The sequence below is a fragment of the Dreissena polymorpha genome, chromosome 2 (genome assembly GCF_020536995.1).
Source record: "Dreissena polymorpha isolate Duluth1 chromosome 2, UMN_Dpol_1.0, whole genome shotgun sequence".
In the NCBI taxonomy this organism is placed as follows: domain Eukaryota; kingdom Metazoa; phylum Mollusca; class Bivalvia; order Myida; family Dreissenidae; genus Dreissena; species Dreissena polymorpha.
This window is the reverse complement of record NC_068356.1, coordinates 108,594,916-108,612,842: the sequence shown is the minus strand read 5'-3', so window position 1 is coordinate 108,612,842 and position 17,927 is coordinate 108,594,916. Positions and strand designations below refer to the sequence as shown.

The following is a 17,927-nucleotide window of genomic DNA, read 5'->3' as shown; positions in this document are numbered from 1 at the left end:
ACCTCTTTGGAGCCTCACACATCTCAAGTAGGGTCTCAACCCCTCAGGATCCTCACACATCTCAGGTAGGGCCTCAACCTCAGGAGCCTCACACATCTCAGGTAGGGCCTCACATCTCTTGGGAGCCTCACACATCTCAAGTAGGGTCTCAACCCCTCAGGAGCCTCACACATGTCAGGTAGTGTCTCAACCCCTCAGGAGCCTCACACATCTCAGGTAGGGCCTCAACCTCAGGAGCCTCACACATCTCAGGAAGGGCATCAACCTTTTGGGAGCCTCACACATCTCAGGTACAGTCTCAACCTCTTGGGAGCCTCACACATCTCAGGTAGGGCCTCAACCCCTTGGGAGCCTCACACATCTCAGGTAGGGCGCATCCCCTTGGGAGATTCAGACATCTCAGGTAGGGCTCAACCCCTTGGAAGCCTCACACATCTCAGGTAGGGCCTAAACTCCTTGGGAGCCTCACACATCTCAGGTAGGGCCTCAACCCCTCAGGAGCCTTACACATCTCAGGTAGGGCCTCAACCCCTCAGTAGCCTCACACATCTCAGGTAGGGTCTCACACCTCTTGGGATCCTAATACATCTCAGGTAGGGTATCAACCTCTAGGATCCTCACACATCTCTGGTAGGGCCTCAACCCCTCAGGAGCCTCACAGATCTCTGGTAGGGCTCAACCCCTCGGGAGACTCACACATCTCAGGTAGGGCCTCAACCCCTCAGGAGCCTCACACATCTCAGGTAGGGCCTCAACCCCTCAGGATCCTCACACATCTCAGGTAGGGCCTCAACCCCTCAGGAGCCCCACACATCTCAGGTAGGGCCTTACACCTATTGTGAGCCTCACACATGTCAGGTAGGGTCTCAACCCCTAATGATCCTCACACATCTCAGGTCGGGCCTCAAGCGCAGGAGCCTCACACATCTCAGGTAGGGCCTCAACCCCTGGGGAGCCTCACACATCTCAGGTAAGGCCTCAACCTCTCAGGAGCCTCACACATCTCAGATAGGGCCTCACACCTCTTTGGAGCCTCACACATCTCAAGTAGGGTCTCAACCCCTCAGGATCCTCACACATCTCAGGTAGGGCCTCAACCTCAGGAGCCTCACACATCTCAGGTAGGACCTCACACCTCTTGGGAGCCTCACACATCTCAAGTAGGGTCTCAACCCCTTCGGAGCCTCACACATCTCAGGTAGTGTCCTCAACCCAACAGGAGCCTCACACATCTCAGGTAGGGCCGCAACCTCAGGAGCCTCACACATCTCAGGTAGGGCCTCAACCTTTTGGGAGCCTCACACATCTCAGGTACGGTCTCAACCTCGTGGGAGCCGCACACATCTCAGGTAGGGCTCAACCCCTGGAGAGCCACAGACATCTCAGGTAGGGCCTCAACCCCTGGGGATCCTCACACATCTCAAGTAGGACATCAACCCCTCAGGAGCCTCACACATCTCAGGTACGGCTCAATTCCTCAGGATCCTCACACATCTCAGGTATAGCCTCACACATCTCAGGTAGGGCCTCAACCTCTCAGGAGCCTCACACATCTCAGGTAGGGCTTCACACCTCTTTGGAGCCTCACACATCTCAAGTAGGGTCTCAACCCCTCAGGATCCTCACACATCTCAGGTAGGGCCTCAACCTCAGGAGCCTCACACATCTCAGGTAGGGCCTCACATCTCTTGGGAGCCTCACACATCTCAAGTAGGGTCTCAACCCCTCAGGAGCCTCACACATCTCAGGTAGTGTCTCAACCCCTCAGGAGCCTCACACATCTCAGGTAGGGCCTCAACCTCAGGAGCCTCACACATCTCAGGAAGGGCATCAACCTTTTGGGAGCCTCACACATCTCAGGTACAGTCTCAACCTCTTGGGAGCCTCACACATCTCAGGTAGGGCCTCAACCCCTTGGGAGCCTCACACATCTCAGGTAGGGCGCATCCCCTTGGGAGATTCAGACATCTCAGGTAGGGCTCAACCCCTTGGAAGCCTCACACATATCAGGTAGGGCTCAATCCCTCGGGAGCCTCACAAATCTCAGGTAGGGCTCAACTGCTTGGGAGCCTCACACATCTCAGGTAGGGCTCAACCCCTCAGGAGCCTCACACATCTCAGGTAGGGCCACAACCTCTTTGGAGCCTCACACATCTCAGGTAAGGCCTCAATCCCTTGGGAGCCTCACAAATCTCTGGTAGGGCTCAACCCCTCAGGAGCCTCACACATCTCAGGTAGGGCCGCAATCTCTTTGGAGCCTCACACATCTCAGGTAGGGCCTCAATCCCTTGGGAGCCTTACACATCTCTGGTAGGGCTCAATCCCTCAGGAGCCTCACACATCTCAGGTAGGGCCTCAACCCCTCAGGAGCCTCACACATCTCAGGAAGGGCCTCAACCTCAGGAGCCTCACACATCTCAGGTAGGGCCTCAACCTTTTGGGAGCCTCACACATCTCAGGTAGGGCTCAACCCCATGGAGCCTCACACATCTCAGGTAGGGCTCAACCCCTCAGGAGCCTCACACATCTCAGGTAGGGCTCAACCCCTTGGGAGCCTCACACAACTCAGGTAGGGCCTCAACCTCTTGGGAGCCTCACACATCTCAGGTAGGGCCTCGACCCCTTTGGAGCCTCACACATCTCTGGTAGGGCCTCAACCCCTTGGGAGCCTTACACATCTCAGGTAGGGCCTCAACCCCTTGGGAGCCTCACACATCTCAGGTAGGGCCTCAACTCCTCAGGAGCCTGACACATCTGAGGTAAGGCCTCAACCCCTCAGGATCCTCACACATCTCAGGTAGGGCTCAACCCCTTGGGAGCCTCACACATCTCAGGTAGGGCCTCAACTTCTGGGGATCTGGCAGAGGGGAATTTTTTGACAATGTGCTAATGTTTACAATATTGCAAGTTGAATGCAGTTAATGCTTAAAATATCAACAAACAAAACATTATGTTCCATTAACACGTTCTTCAATTACAATGTGAAGTATATTTCAGGATTTTAAAAACTGTTTATAATGATGTGTATTGAAAATTTGTATAACATTCTTTGGCTTAACAAAAACATTTGCGTTATTACAGCTTTATTTATTGAGAAGGCTTAGATTTATAGAGACACTGTCCAGTCAATTCCTGGGAAGAACCAGTACTTCATTTCTTTAAAAAGATCTTGAAAACATGAAGAGAAGACTGGTGCACCAAACATTTTAATTAAATGCTTTTTAATGGAGAAAGAAAATAGAAAATATACCATCTGTTTTCCATTACTGTGAAATTATATTGAAAAATGGCAATATTTTACTATCAACAATATCATTCCATTATTTTTAGGAATTTTTTTTTGAAAAATGGAAATTGCACAATAATAATTGAGTTTTTTTATGGTTTATGAAAATGTGTTGCTTGTAGTGAATGATCAAATATTTATTTTCCCCGTGGTAATAGAAACTGAATATTTTTTCTTGTAAGCCACTTGTGAAAATATATTTTTCGATAACAAATTGTGTAATAGAATTTAATCATACACCAAAAGCAACAAATATCCTGTATATCTACTACACCATGGCAATGTTTTTTCACCTTACGTTCTCAGAATCTGGCACGACAATATGGGTGATGACCCATCATGGTACTTCAGCCGGTTCATGGTCCGGGACATGCAGACTGGCAACAAGTATTACTTCATAGCGGAGGAATGGCTCTCACTGGACTGTGAAGATGAACTGGTAGTGGGATATTTGTAAAACTTTTGTTTTTATATGACATTTTTATCCAGAAGCAACAGTTAGTTTTTTTATAGAAAGTTAAGATTCAAGGGGCATAATGGTATTATATTAAAGAATATTTAAGTATCAAGATATGCTCAACACATACGTGTCATTTTTGTTAACGCCCTGTAAAAATTTTGTATAAGAGTAATTTAAAATGGTCTGTGGGACACTTTTCATGGGTATTTAGTAGTCATAGAAATTTATGGTCGTGAATTACATGTAGATGAAGTTTTGTTTAACACATTCACAGTATTGCTTAATGTATTGTAAAGCTGTACAATTTTCATCATTTTAGGGCATTAATTCAACTGAAACCCTGTTAAAAAAGATGAATTCTGAATTTTAATGTATTGTTATTAACAACAAATCAAAATATTATTGTTACTAGATAAATATATGTGTAAAAAAGGGAATTTTCATTTACAATATATGTTAATATTTAAGGGAAATGCCTTCAATATGCACCTTTAAAGCTGCAGAACAGTAATTAAGGCTCCCAATGGTATGTTTATTTATGTTGCAGATTGACAGAGTCATTCCAATTGCTTGCAAGGCTGAGCTGACTAACTTTAGCTTCCTGTTCTGGGCAAAGGCAAAGACGAACCTCACAGACAGCCATATCTGGTTCAGCATCTTCCAGCGTCCCGCCAAGAGCAACTTCACGCGCGTGCAGCGTCTCACTTGCTGCCTCTCCCTGATCTTCTGCTCCATGTGTGCGAGCATTGCGTGGTACGGCCAGGCGGCGCAGTCTGACCAGGCTCTCACGGTGGGGCCAGTGAAGATCTCACTGGCTGGTGTGTATGTGGGGATCCTTAGCAGCGCTATGACGCTGCCCATTAATCTCATAATTGTCCTGCTGTTCCGATGTTCTCGCCCTTTGCCACAGAAACCCAAACACAATCCAAATGCTCTTATTTCGGAGAAGAAATCTGAGGAAGATGGTAATGAGAAGATAACCATGGATGATACAGCTGATCTGCCAGAGATATGCAATGAGGAGGAAGAGAATGTTGAGTATTTTATTGAAGATGAGTTTAAAAATGAAGTGGACTATCTCAACAAAGGTGATAACAGCAAGAAGACGCTGCACAAAGGTGAGGTGACAGCGGAGGATGCCGGGCTGGTGCAGATTGCTAATATTCCTCTGTCAAAGGACTTGGTGGTAAGACTGAGGTGAACTGGAATTAACATGCTTTAAGGAGACCTAAATAATGTTTTGATTTAAATAACAAACACTTGTACTTTGAGTTTTTGTTGTATTAAGTGAATTGGAGTTTGCACAGAAAATGTAACGGCCCAGCGAACAACTCAGTGGCCATTAACTTGTGGGATACTGCATATTATAGTCCATGCTTAATGAACTTGTACTTTTCATGTATTAAATTGTTTACATTATACCTGTCATGCATTGAATGAACATGATATTCTGTGTCTTATTAAGACATTTTTAGCTAGGCTGTTTTCGGAGAAAACCCGAGGTATTGTAATAGCCAGCTCGTCGGCCACCGTCCGCCGTCCGTTAAAGGGGTCATGCTAAAACCTTAAATTGGCTCTTAAATCAAAGTGCTTCTACCTACAACTTTTAAACTTCATATGTAGATGCACCTTGATGAGTTCTACATGCCAAACCCAATTTTGGGTCACCAGGTCAAAGGTCAAGGTCACTGTGACCTCTAAAAAAAAAGTAATAAATTTTCTGACAAGCTTTTGCAGCCGAGCGTTGGCTACCATTATGCGCTGCTCTTGTTAATATATAAAACAGTTCAACGCTACACGCTACTAATGCAAATTTTTAAATACTATATCAGGAAAACAAGAAGAGAAAGAAGACATCGTGTCGTCTGCCTCACTGGTGCATCTACATAGCTTACTTCCTGTGTTTCTGCTCAGTTGCTGTGGCCTTCTGGGCCACAGTTGAGATTGCTGGGGTGTTCGGGAAGGAAAAGTCATTGGAGTGGCTTATTTCCTTCTTTGTGTCAGCCTTTGAATCAATCTTCCTCTCTCAGCCTTTAAAAGTGAGTTTTCTAGTTTAGGTGCACAAGATGACTGAAGTTGTGAATTTTAGAAACTCTTTCTATAAAATGTAAGCAGTACAAATGTGCAAAAATAAATATTCAAATATCAAGTATATTCAACAAATAAGTATTTTTTCTGATGTCATATGACCCAACTTTCATTGATCAATAGCACAGGATGATTAATGGCACGAAATGTTGTATCCCAATAATACATCATACATGTTTTCACAGTTACTTTTAAAAAGTTATTAAATAAGACAAATTGGGTTTTATTCATAAGATACAGTCTACATTTTTTATCACAATATTAAACACTGGTTGTAAACAATTCAAGGACTTACCCCTGCAATAGAAGTCTTAAAATGTATAGTTTACGTTTTCTATCACAAATGTATGGGTTTGCATCGTTTTACACGCAGGATCATCATCATAATTTAAGAAGATATGGGCCATGTTCTTGGAAAACTGGGCTTTATTCATGTGCATAAATCTAGTCCCAGATTAGCCAGTGCAGTCTGCATAGGCTTATCAGGGATGATACTTTCCTCCTTACTGGCCTAGTTTTGCCAGAACAAAGGCTCATATATTCTTTGTCTGTGATCTCAGGTGTTTGCCCTTGCACTGTTCTATGCCTTGGTCATCAAAAAACCGGACGTGGAGTCTGAGGAGGAGGCGGGTACCGGTCTGAACTCTGACGAGGAATGGCTGCACAAGCACCTCACTGAGCGCGATCTGCTCAACCCAGAGACACTCAGAGCACTCAAGAACATGAAGGAAAATGCACCCCTACCTCCTGAGCTGGATTTCCTGAGAACAGCAAAGGCTGAAAGGTAAGTAACAGATTGAGCACAACTGGATTCGTTTTCTGGTAGAGGCTATTGAGCTTATTAAGACTGCTTTAAACCCCAAATTCTTTGCGCTGATTGTTCCAAGATGGTGACCCCAGTTTTGCTCAATCGTGTATTTGTTGTGTACTTGTGTGTCTATTTTTGTACAGTTTTTTGTTTCTCTCTCTACCTCTAACAAATATGTTTTGAGTCCTAACTTCAAAAAAGGTAGACTTTTTACGTTTTGTAAGTTATTAAATTAAAAACAAATGTTTACCTTGTTTTTTGGGGTTCTTTTTTACCTCTTTATAGTCACATATCCTCCATATGAAATGTTTGTTATGAAGTGCACGTATATTTAACTACATAATAGTGTTCGTAGAAATGAAATTTACTACTTGAGATCGCATCCTATGTGTTCTCACATGATTTATTATAAATTTATTTTTTTGTCATCCAAACATATGGCATTTTGATATTTGATTAAGACACAAAGCTGGCTGAAAAGCTACGCCAAAAAATGTTAATCTCTTGTTGGTGCAACAGAAGTTTCACTTTTTAATTTTTGAATATATTATTATATAATATATTACATAGTAGAACAAATTTAATAGAACAAAGTAGATGTTGGTATATTGGCAGACGTCTATTGGTCTGCCTAATATTTGCTTCATAGAGTCAAACTTGTTAGACAAAGTTTTCATACAATTTAAAATGTATAACATTCAAACGTGCATTTTATATGAAACTGTACAAGAATTGTTATCCTACATAGAACATGTTTAATGGTATATAATTTAATATGAACTTCCATGTCATATGGGAAACGTGTCAACCAACTAATTCAACAAGCTCTGGTCTTGTTTGTCTTGATCTTACATTTAACTAAATACCTTTACTAGATTCAAGTTTTAAAGGCTTCAATTCAATAAGACGTTTTTCTATAAAGATTGGTTTGAACGAAGCATTAAATATGTCGACCAATTATATGACTACAGAATCAAGGATTTCTACTCTTTTGATGATATATGCTACATATACGGAATACCTTCAAATAATTTTCTGAAGTACTACACACTAATCAAAAGCATACCCATGCATATTAAATCTGAAATCAATACAAATAATACACCATGTACTCAAACAACATTTGTAGAAAACATACTTGGAAGAAAAAACAAACCGAATAAAATATTTTACACACTGCAAATTAAAAAACCTACAGAAAACTCCAAAACCCAAAATAAATGGCAAGCCCTTTTCGGAGAACATGAACTTAATTGGAAACACATATTTACCATGCCATATAAAGCAACTATTGAAAGCACACTGAGAAATTTTCAATATAAATACATCCATAGAATAATAGCTACAAATAAATATCTCTTTAAATGTAAATTATCTAACTCAAATCTGTGTGACTTCTGCGGTGAAAACATCGAAACTATAGAACATCTTTTTTGGGAGTGCAAACACATCCAGCCTATTTGGAATCAATTAGTATCTTTTCTTGAACAACAGCAACTAAACGTTAAACTATCTTTCTTAAATGTAAGTTTCGGAATTTACTCATTGAAATCAATAGACTGTAATAATATTGTGAATTTTATTCTTATATTGATGAAATATTTTATCTTTAAAATGAAGTACAAAAAACAAATACCAAATTTTAATTGTTTTGTCAATAGTCTTAAACTAAAAATCCAGATTGAGAAAGAAATAGCCCTCAGTAATGACACATTACAAATCTTTGAACAAAAATGGAATCGGATTAAATTCTTATAATGTTTGTCCACTTATATACATTTCACTCTAATGTTAGTTTATATTTCTAAAATATTTTTGTATATAATTTTTTCCATCTTATAAGATCATTGTGAATATACAACAAAACACACAAGTCCAGTATGCTTTCTTCCGACTTTATACAACTCATCATTTTTCATAACTATTCTTCTGTTGTTCTTTTTTTTTTCTCTTTTAAAAAAATATATATTAGCATATCTTGTATAACATGTCTAAACTTAATTGCTTTGTACAACCACTATGTTGTATGATAATATACATGTATACATTGTATGTATTATATTGAATAAAAAAAAAAAAAAAGACACAAAGCTGGCTGAAAAGCTACGCCAAAAAATGTTAATCTCTTGTTGGTGCAACAGAAGTTTCACTTTTTAATTTTTGAATATATTATTATATAATATATTACATAGTAGAACAAATTTAATAGAACAAAGTAGATGTTGGTATATTGGCAGACGTCTATTGGTCTGCCTAATATTTGCTTCATAGAGTCAAACTTGTTAGACAAAGTTTTCATACAATTTAAAATGTATAACATTCAAACGTGCATTTTATATGAAACTGTACAAGAATTGTTATCCTACATAGAACATGTTTAATGGTATATAATTTAATATGAACTTCCATGTCATATGGGAAACGTGTCAACCAACTAATTCAACAAGCTCTGGTCTTGTTTGTCTTGATCTTACATTTAACTAAATACCTTTACTAGATTCAAGTTTTAAAGGCTTCAATTCCAACCCTAAGTTACTGATGAGCAGCAAACAGCATAAAACCTGAACAGAATGCGAGTTACTCGCAGGCTGCTCTGGTTTTATGCTGGTTGCAAAAGCCATTTTCACTTTGCTTTTTATGGAGGAAAGGGTTAACAATGTAGATGTTATATTCCAGAGAGAAAGAGCGTCAGATGCATGAGATTATCAAGGAAGTGGTCATCTGTGTCTGCTACATTTTCCTTGTGCTTCTACTTGCATACACAAATCGTGATCCAAACTCGTATAATCAGTATGTGACCTATAATAATATCTTCAACAAGGGAGAGTTGGCAAGGGCAACAATTGGTGAAGGGAAGGCATTTGACCAGGTAATGTCTCTGTCTACTTAATGCCAAGCATTTGACAAAGTAAGGTCTCTATCTATTCAACATCCGACTTTCAAATAGTTAATGGTCTATGTATTAAATGGCATACTTTTGACCATGTGATGTCCATATCTATTTAAAAGCAGGCATTTGACCAGTTTATGACTATCTTTTTAACGGCATGCATTCAACAACGGCATGCATTCAACCATGAAATGACTATATATTAATGGCAGGCATTCACCCATATTACGTCTCTATCTAATTTAAATGGCTACAGCAACCAACATATCTATATTATGCATTTTTTTTATACGCCCGTATAAAATACGGGACGTATTATGTGAAACCCCTTGGCGGGCGGGCGGGCGGCGGGCGGAAGGCATCACTTTGTCCGGACTCTAATTCAAATTGTATTCATCCGATCTTCACCAAACTTGGTCAGCAGTTGCATCTAGTTGATATCTAGGCCAAGTTCGAATATGGGTCATGCCGGGTCAAAAACTAGGTCATAGGGTCAATAAGTGCATTTTCAAAGGGGCCACTTTGTCCGGACTCTATTTCAAATTGTATTCATCCGATCTTCACCAAACTTGGTCAGCAGTTGCATCTAGTTGATATATAGGCCAAGTTCGAATATGGGTCATGCCGGGTCAAAAACTAGGTCATAGGGTCAATTAGTGCATTTTCAATTTCCGATGAAAAATCAGTGTTGCTTACACCAATAACCCAATTTTCAACGCTAGATGTGGTATGGTAACATAGCTAGATTTAAAGAGATACAAAATGCTTGTTTATATTTCTAGTAGCACAATGTATTCCATTTTAATTTCCCGCACCGATATCTTTTCATACAACACACAAACACTGGTACATGAACATGTGATGAATATATTGCAAAAACAAAAAAAATAGCTACTGCTATTAGGAACATTGATTTTTTATGTTTTAACTTTATTTTTCGAAATATTCTAAAAATTATTTGTTGATTTGGAGGTTTTATGGACTTTTAACAGTACTTGAATGACAATAACAGCATCACATTACATTTGATAGTTAACATTCCTTTTTTATATATCTTTTAATTTTTCAAAGTAAATACATAAACCCAAATCTATAAAGAACATAGTTATGCACATTCTGTTAAAAAATATGTTAATATATCGGCATCCTGATAAAACAAATTGTATGATATGTACCCAAAATATGTATACTCAATAAATCCAATAACTAAATTCTCAACATTCTCAAAAAAAATCATATACAACAAATTTGTCTATACAGTAAGATAATTTAGGAAATAATTAAAATATGTTGATTCTGCTTGACACTGTGAGTTGTGTCGCATAATCCAAAATGCTTAATTTTGCTAAAATATGTTGATTGTTACATCAACACTTACATCTCCAAAACATCTTTTCGTTAACCTTTTTATTATACTCAAGTTCCTTTCAGATGTATAGTATGTTCAAGAGATAAATCTTCAAGATCTCTTTGCCACACATGTTAAATAAAATATGTCACTTTGAAATAGCTAAAAATGTTCATTGGCACCGCCTTCTGTACTTAGCACCACCTCCTTGGCATTGGCTCCATCTCTTTTAAAGGAGTTCAAAATGATCTATAACCGGTATATCAGCAAGAAGCCAATGTTTTATGTGCATACAGCAACTTGAACATGTTCAAAGCAATCGATTAATGCAGTTAGCCATTGAATGGGTGGAAATTTGATGGCCACAGAGGCAAAATACATACATTTGCTTTTAAAAACGCCATTTTGCCACGACTTACAAAGGTTAGTAGATTTAATAAACTAATGATGCAAGTATAAAAACCAAATTATTTTAACCTAAAAAAGATTATTCAAACATGTTGGCACTACTGGGCTTCTTACTGCTGTTGCCTCAATTAAAAGGCAATGAAACTCTCAGTATGTAAATGTACCTATGCAATCCACCTGTTATCATAAATTTTACCAAGCACTACAAAAAAAAAACTTAAAATCATTTAATTGTTTTGAGTTTTTAATGCTTCACAATTTTATCATATCAAATGATAATTACTCATTAACTAACAGGTATTTCAGTGTCTTTTTTCAATATGTGACAAAAAGTTTAACTAGTGACCTGAAAATCAATAGGGGTCATCTGCGAGTCATGATCAATCTACCTATCAAGTTTCATGATCCTAGGCCTAAGCGTTCTTGAGTTATCATCCGGAAACCATTTTACTATTTCGGGTCACTGTGACCTTGACCTTTGACCTAGTGACCTCAAAATCAATAGGGGTCATCTGCGAGTCCTGATCAATCTACCTATCAAGTTTCATGATCCTAGGCCTAAGCGTTCTTGAGTTATTATCTGGAAACCATTTTACTATTTCGGGTCACTGTGACCTTGACCTTTGACCTTGTGACCTGAAAATCAATAGGGGTCATCTGCGAGTCATGATCAATCTACCTATCAAGTTTCATGATCCTAGGCCTAAGCGTTTTTGAGTTATCATCCGGAAACCATTTTACTATTTCGGGTCACCGTGACCTTGAACTTTGACCTAGTGACCTCAAAATCAATAGGGGTCATCTGCGAGTCATGATCAATGTACCTATGAAGTTTCATGATCCTAGGCCCAAGCGTTCTTGAGTTATCGTCTGACAACCACCTGGTGGACGAACGGACCGACCGACATGAGCAAAGCAATATACCCCCTCTTCTTCGAAGGGGGGCATAAAAAAAAGAGATATTATAAAAAGGCTGTTACCTGGCGCTAATTTGACAGGCTTTTGGTTACTTGTTTTTCACCTAGGGCTCATTGAGCAAGTTGTTAATTTCTTCAGATCAAGAACTATGATGATTTCTGGAGCTGGACTAAAGATGTGTTGGTGCCCGGCATGTATGACCGGGTGTCCTACAACAACGAGACCCATGATGAGCCTCTCATTGCTGACAGAATGTCCATCCTGCCCGGGGGAGCCAGGATCAGGCAGCTACGCATCAACAGACGTATGTCTGTTAGCTGTGATATAGAAATCAACCTATGAAAAGAATAGTATTGTTGAGTCAATACTCAAAATGTCTTAATTGTGTTAAATCCATGCTTTATGAGGCTTGTAAACACATTAGTACATAATAATTATATAAAGATGGTAAACTGGTTTTATTTATTTAAACATGTTTATTCATGTTTGGGGTATGGTACACTGTAACTCCAATATAGTGCGGTCCGTTATAATGCTGTGTCCAATATAACGCGGGGGGGTCCTTGGATCCCGTTTTTTCTCCAACCTTCCATTTTTGTATTTATGTTACAATTTAGAGAAAACCTACGTCGGAGCTTTGTAAAGACTATTCCTAGTAATTGTGTCTCTTGAATAGTGTGGCCCAAATAGACTAGCTGATGTGTGTTAGATGTTATAGATTAGAGATGTGTGATGTCTTTCCCATATATTGATTGGTGACAGACATGGGTTCTGTGCTAATTGACTGATGTACAAAAACTGAGGATGGTTGTATCTTAGGTTATGTTTTGGTTAAGATGTTGTCCCCTGTATTTGTGTGTAACAGACCAATGCATGGCCCCCATGGACTATGTGATGTGCTATTAAGAGAATGGGTATTTTTTGTTACAGACAGATGCGCAGCTCCGATGGACTATGTGATGTACTATTGTGAGGCAGGGTATTCCAGCATTGATGAGGACAAGGGAGACCACCTAGTGGCCTGGCAGCCCCTGGACATCACCAGTATGTAGTGTGCACTATATTCCCATGACAACTTGTATTATATGTGGAGCTGCTATATAGTTCCATTTAGTTTAAACATGATGTGGATTCATTTAAGTCTTTTGTCATTAAATATTGTACATGTAAATTCTTTAAATCTGTCGTGGGTAAGTGGACACATGAAAATCATCGAAAATTAGTGTGTGAATAATATTTGTCTCTATATAAAGTATTAATTGTAGCTTAATCACATAAAAAACTTATTAAGACACTCTTGAAAAGAAATTGTGCTTGTGTTTGTTGTGATTATTTTAATTTTGGCATTTATGAAAATGTTGATGTATTCAGTCATTGTAGAATGCGATACATATTACCCAAAAACAAACAAAAATAAATGGTTTTAATGCATTTTATTTAAAATTAAAACTTGATATTGTTTACTTGTTTATTTGTATGTTTTATTAAATCTGACTACATTTTCATTAGTTATAAGAAATGGATTCTTGCCTAAGAACTAAGTTTGTATGCACCAAACCATGGAGAAAAAAGTAAAATGCATGTGAACCATAACTCCGCCAAAACCACTTTTTGAATTGACTTTCTTTAGTTATATAATTGCCCCCCCCCCCAAAAAAAAAAACAACAACAACAAAAAACAACAACACACACACAAAACAAAACAAACAAAAAACAACAACAGCACACACAAATCAACAACTATTTTGACAGATGTATTTGTGATGATGGCACTGTGCCTTTTTATGAAATAAGTATACAATTGTGCACAAAACATTTACAACACAAAACAGATGAATACCAATATGTGTTTTGGTTTCTCAAATGCTCTGCCATTGTGCTGTTTTTGATATTTATTAATTCTTTTAATACAACACCCAAAAGCTCCTTAAAACTGTATTAAGCCTTAATAAATAAAATACCACAGTCACACAATAGTAAGGTTATTCTGCTGATGGTGCAGTTGAAGTTTAATTTTATAATATGAGCCGCATTCTGAGAAAACTGGGCATAATGCATGTGCGTAAAGTGTCGTCCTAGATTAGCCTGTGCAGTCTGCACAGGCTAATCAGGGACGACACTTTCCGCTTTTATGGTATTTTTAGTTTCAAGGAAGTCCTTCCTTACCAAAAATCAAGTTTAGGCGGAAGTGTCATCCCTGATTAGCCTGTGCAGACTGCACAGGCTAATTTGGGATGACACTTTACACACATTCATTAAGCCCAGTTTTCTGAGAAAAAGGCTCATATCTGGTAATGTTTTCTCTTCACAGACCTGACCCAGGTTCCCCACACCTACTACACTTATCGCACCTGGCAAGAACTGGACGGCTACCCATACTTAGGCCAGTTTGCAACCTATGGAGGTGGGGGGTATGTTGCTGAGCTGGGCACAGATGCAGACACCGCCTCAATGGTCCTTGAATTCCTTCGTAGTACCAGCTGGATCGATTCAGGCACACGCGCAGTTATAGTGGAGTTCAACCTCTACAACCCTAACATGAACCTGTGGGGTGTATCTATGTACCTCTTGGAGTTTTTGCAAACTGGTGGTGAGAAGAAATATTTAAATGTGAAGTCATTTTAGTGTTTTTGTACAAACACAAGCATGATAAAAACGAGTGTTCATGCTAAAAGAATTATACAAAAATGAATAAAACAACACTTGTCTTGTTCTATTTGATATTTTAGTATTCTTTAAACCATGTTCATGGATTGAAATATAAATGTTAAAAATGATATGAATAAAAGTGCAAAACAGTGTTTTCCTATCAAATATCAGCGAACAAATAAAAGTGAGTAAGTCCTTATATCACACACTGTGCTAGAATATATTTTTGAAAATACAAAAAAAGCATAAAATTAAAAAGCATTAAAATATCAGGTATTAAAAATAAAATTATATTGTCTTTTTTGGTTTGATAATAGTTGTATCATCACAGAAAATGGTGACAATTTACATATTTGTATTGTCACAATGCTCATAGTAATTTTAATTACCTCTCTTTTCTGTTGATGATATAGTGTGCTATGACATCTACATTTTCTGTTCTATAGGTATCGAGGTGAACCCAAAGTTTCATATAATGCGCCTAGACAGATACGCGGGTGGGTTCATGTACTTTGTCCTGGCAATGGAGTTTGTAACCATTTTGTTTGTCCTTTTCTTCACCGTTAGAGAGATTCGCATACTTCAGATTCAGAAAAAGGAATACTTCAAGGTATGATTTAACTCCATACTTTAATTAAAGTCTGAATGAAAAGAATGTAATTTCTGTAAAACATTTCAGCATTATTTTAAAATAGTACCTGTCTTCTTAACTGAACTTTCTAAGCTCGCCTTAGAAGTTATAGTGATTATCTGCCAAACAATGCCATTTGAGAAATTTATCTTTTCAACATTAGTAATTCACACTATTGCCATATTTGACACAAGTGATCAACATTAAAAATGACAAATATTGCCATATATGACACAAGTGATTAACATTAGAAATGCCAAATATTGCCATATATGACACAAGTGATTAACATTAGAAATGCCAAATATTGCCATATATGACACAAGTGATTAACATTAGAAATGCCAAATATTGCCATATATGACACAAGTGATTAACATTAGAAATGCCAAATATTGCCATATATGACACAAGTGTGATTAACATTAGTAATGCCCACTATTGCCATATATAACACAAGTGATTAACATATGTAATGCCCATTTGTGCCATATATGGTACAAGTTATAAACATAAGTAATGCATACTATTGCCATATATGATCCAAGTGATCAACATTAGAACTGCACACTTTTTCCATATATGATACTGGTAATTTCAACATTAGTAATGCACAGTATTGCCATAAATGACACAAGTGATCAACATAAATAATGCACACTATTGCCATATATGATTCAAGTGATCAAAATTGTTTAACAGAGTTGTTAATGAATCCTTTAGAAATAAAGGTCAAGTACTTTCAACGGTCATTATGTAACTTATGTAACTATATATCTGTAAATACTGTATTGTGCAGAATTTTTGGAACTGTTGGGAGTTTGTCTGCCTTTTGTTCGTGTACACAATCATTGTGTTGTTCATCTATCGGACGGTGGTGAACGGTTTAAAGATGAAGGAAGTCTCAGAGAACCCCAACGTATTCACCAACCTGCACAAGGCTGTGCTACTGGATGAGGTACAGGGGACATGTTACAAAATATCTTAAGTTCATCAAAAGATGTTTGTGGCAATGTATGGGTATCTTAGTTAACATGTTTAAACTCAATATATTTTTATATTTCACTAACCTTCACTTTCTTTGATACTCTATGAGGTACAGAGGTCATACATTTGGGGTCAGAGTCCAAACATATCCTAAGTTTATAACAGGATATTCATGGAGTTGTATTAGCATCCAATGATTGATTTCATCCAGAACCAACATCTACTGTGTTTTGCAGCTTGATGAGGTACATTGTGCATACATGTGCTCAATCAAAGCACTGATACAGCTTGATGAGGTACATTGTGCATACATGTATGTCAATCAAAGCGCTGCTACAGCTTGATGAGGTACATTGTGCATACATGTATGTCAATCAAAGCACTGATACAGCTTGATGAGGTACATTGTGCATACATGTATGTCAATCAAAGCACTGATACAACTTGATGAGGTACATTGTTCATACATGTATGTCAATCAAAGCACTGATACAGCTTGATGAGTTACATTGTGCATACATGTATTTCAATCAAAGCACTGATACAACTTGATGAGGTACATTGTGCATACATGTATGTCAATCAAAGCACTGATACAACTTGATGAGGCACATTGTGCATACATGTATGTCAATCAAAGCACTGATACAGCTTGATGAGGTACATTGTGCATACATGTATGTCAATCAAAGCACTGATACAGCTTGATGAGGTACATTGTGCATACATGTATGTCAATCAAAGCACTGATACAGCTTGATGAGGTACATTGTGCATACATGTATGTCAATCAAAGCACTGATACAACTTGATGAGGTACATTGTGCATACATGTATTTCAATCAAAGCACTGATACAACTTGATGAGGTACATTGTGCATACATGTATGTCAATCAAAGCACTGATACAACTTGATGAGGTACATTGTGCATACATGTATGTCAATCAAAGCACTGATACAACTTGATGAGGTACATTGTGCATACATGTATTTCAATCAAAGCACTGATACAACTTGATGAGGTACATTGTGCATACATGTATGTCAATCAAAGCACTGATACAGCTTGATGAGGTACATTGTGCATACATGTATTTCAATCAAAGCACTGATACAGCTTGATGAGGTACATTGTGCATACATGTATTTCAATCAAAGCACTGATACAGCTTGATGAGGTACATTGTGCATACATGTATGTCAATCAAAGCACTGATACAACTTGATGAGGTACATTGTGCATACATGTATGTCAATCAAAGCACTGATACAACTTGATGAGGTACATTGTGCATACATGTATGTCAATCAAAGCACTGATACAGCTTGATGAGGTACATTGTGCATACATGTATGTCAATCAAAGCACTGATACAGCTTGATGAGGTACATTGTGCATACATGTATGTCAATCAAAGCACTGATACAACTTGATGAGGTATGTTGTGCATA

At 38.3% G+C, this 17,927-nt stretch overlaps 1 protein-coding gene across 1 annotated transcript in view; it reads left to right on the top strand.

Moving 5' to 3' along the window:
- Nucleotides 1-17,927, top strand: part of LOC127869971 (uncharacterized) — a 96,980-nt gene that overhangs the window by 71,678 nt on the left and 7,375 nt on the right. Inside the window, 10 exon segments of the mRNA XM_052412630.1 lie at nucleotides 3,593-3,725; nucleotides 4,294-4,932; nucleotides 5,579-5,785; nucleotides 6,395-6,618; nucleotides 9,319-9,511; nucleotides 12,345-12,510; nucleotides 13,137-13,250; nucleotides 14,518-14,796; nucleotides 15,302-15,465; nucleotides 16,286-16,444. Of these exon segments, the coding sequence (XP_052268590.1) occupies nucleotides 3,593-3,725; nucleotides 4,294-4,932; nucleotides 5,579-5,785; nucleotides 6,395-6,618; nucleotides 9,319-9,511; nucleotides 12,345-12,510; nucleotides 13,137-13,250; nucleotides 14,518-14,796; nucleotides 15,302-15,465; nucleotides 16,286-16,444 (2,278 nt within the window).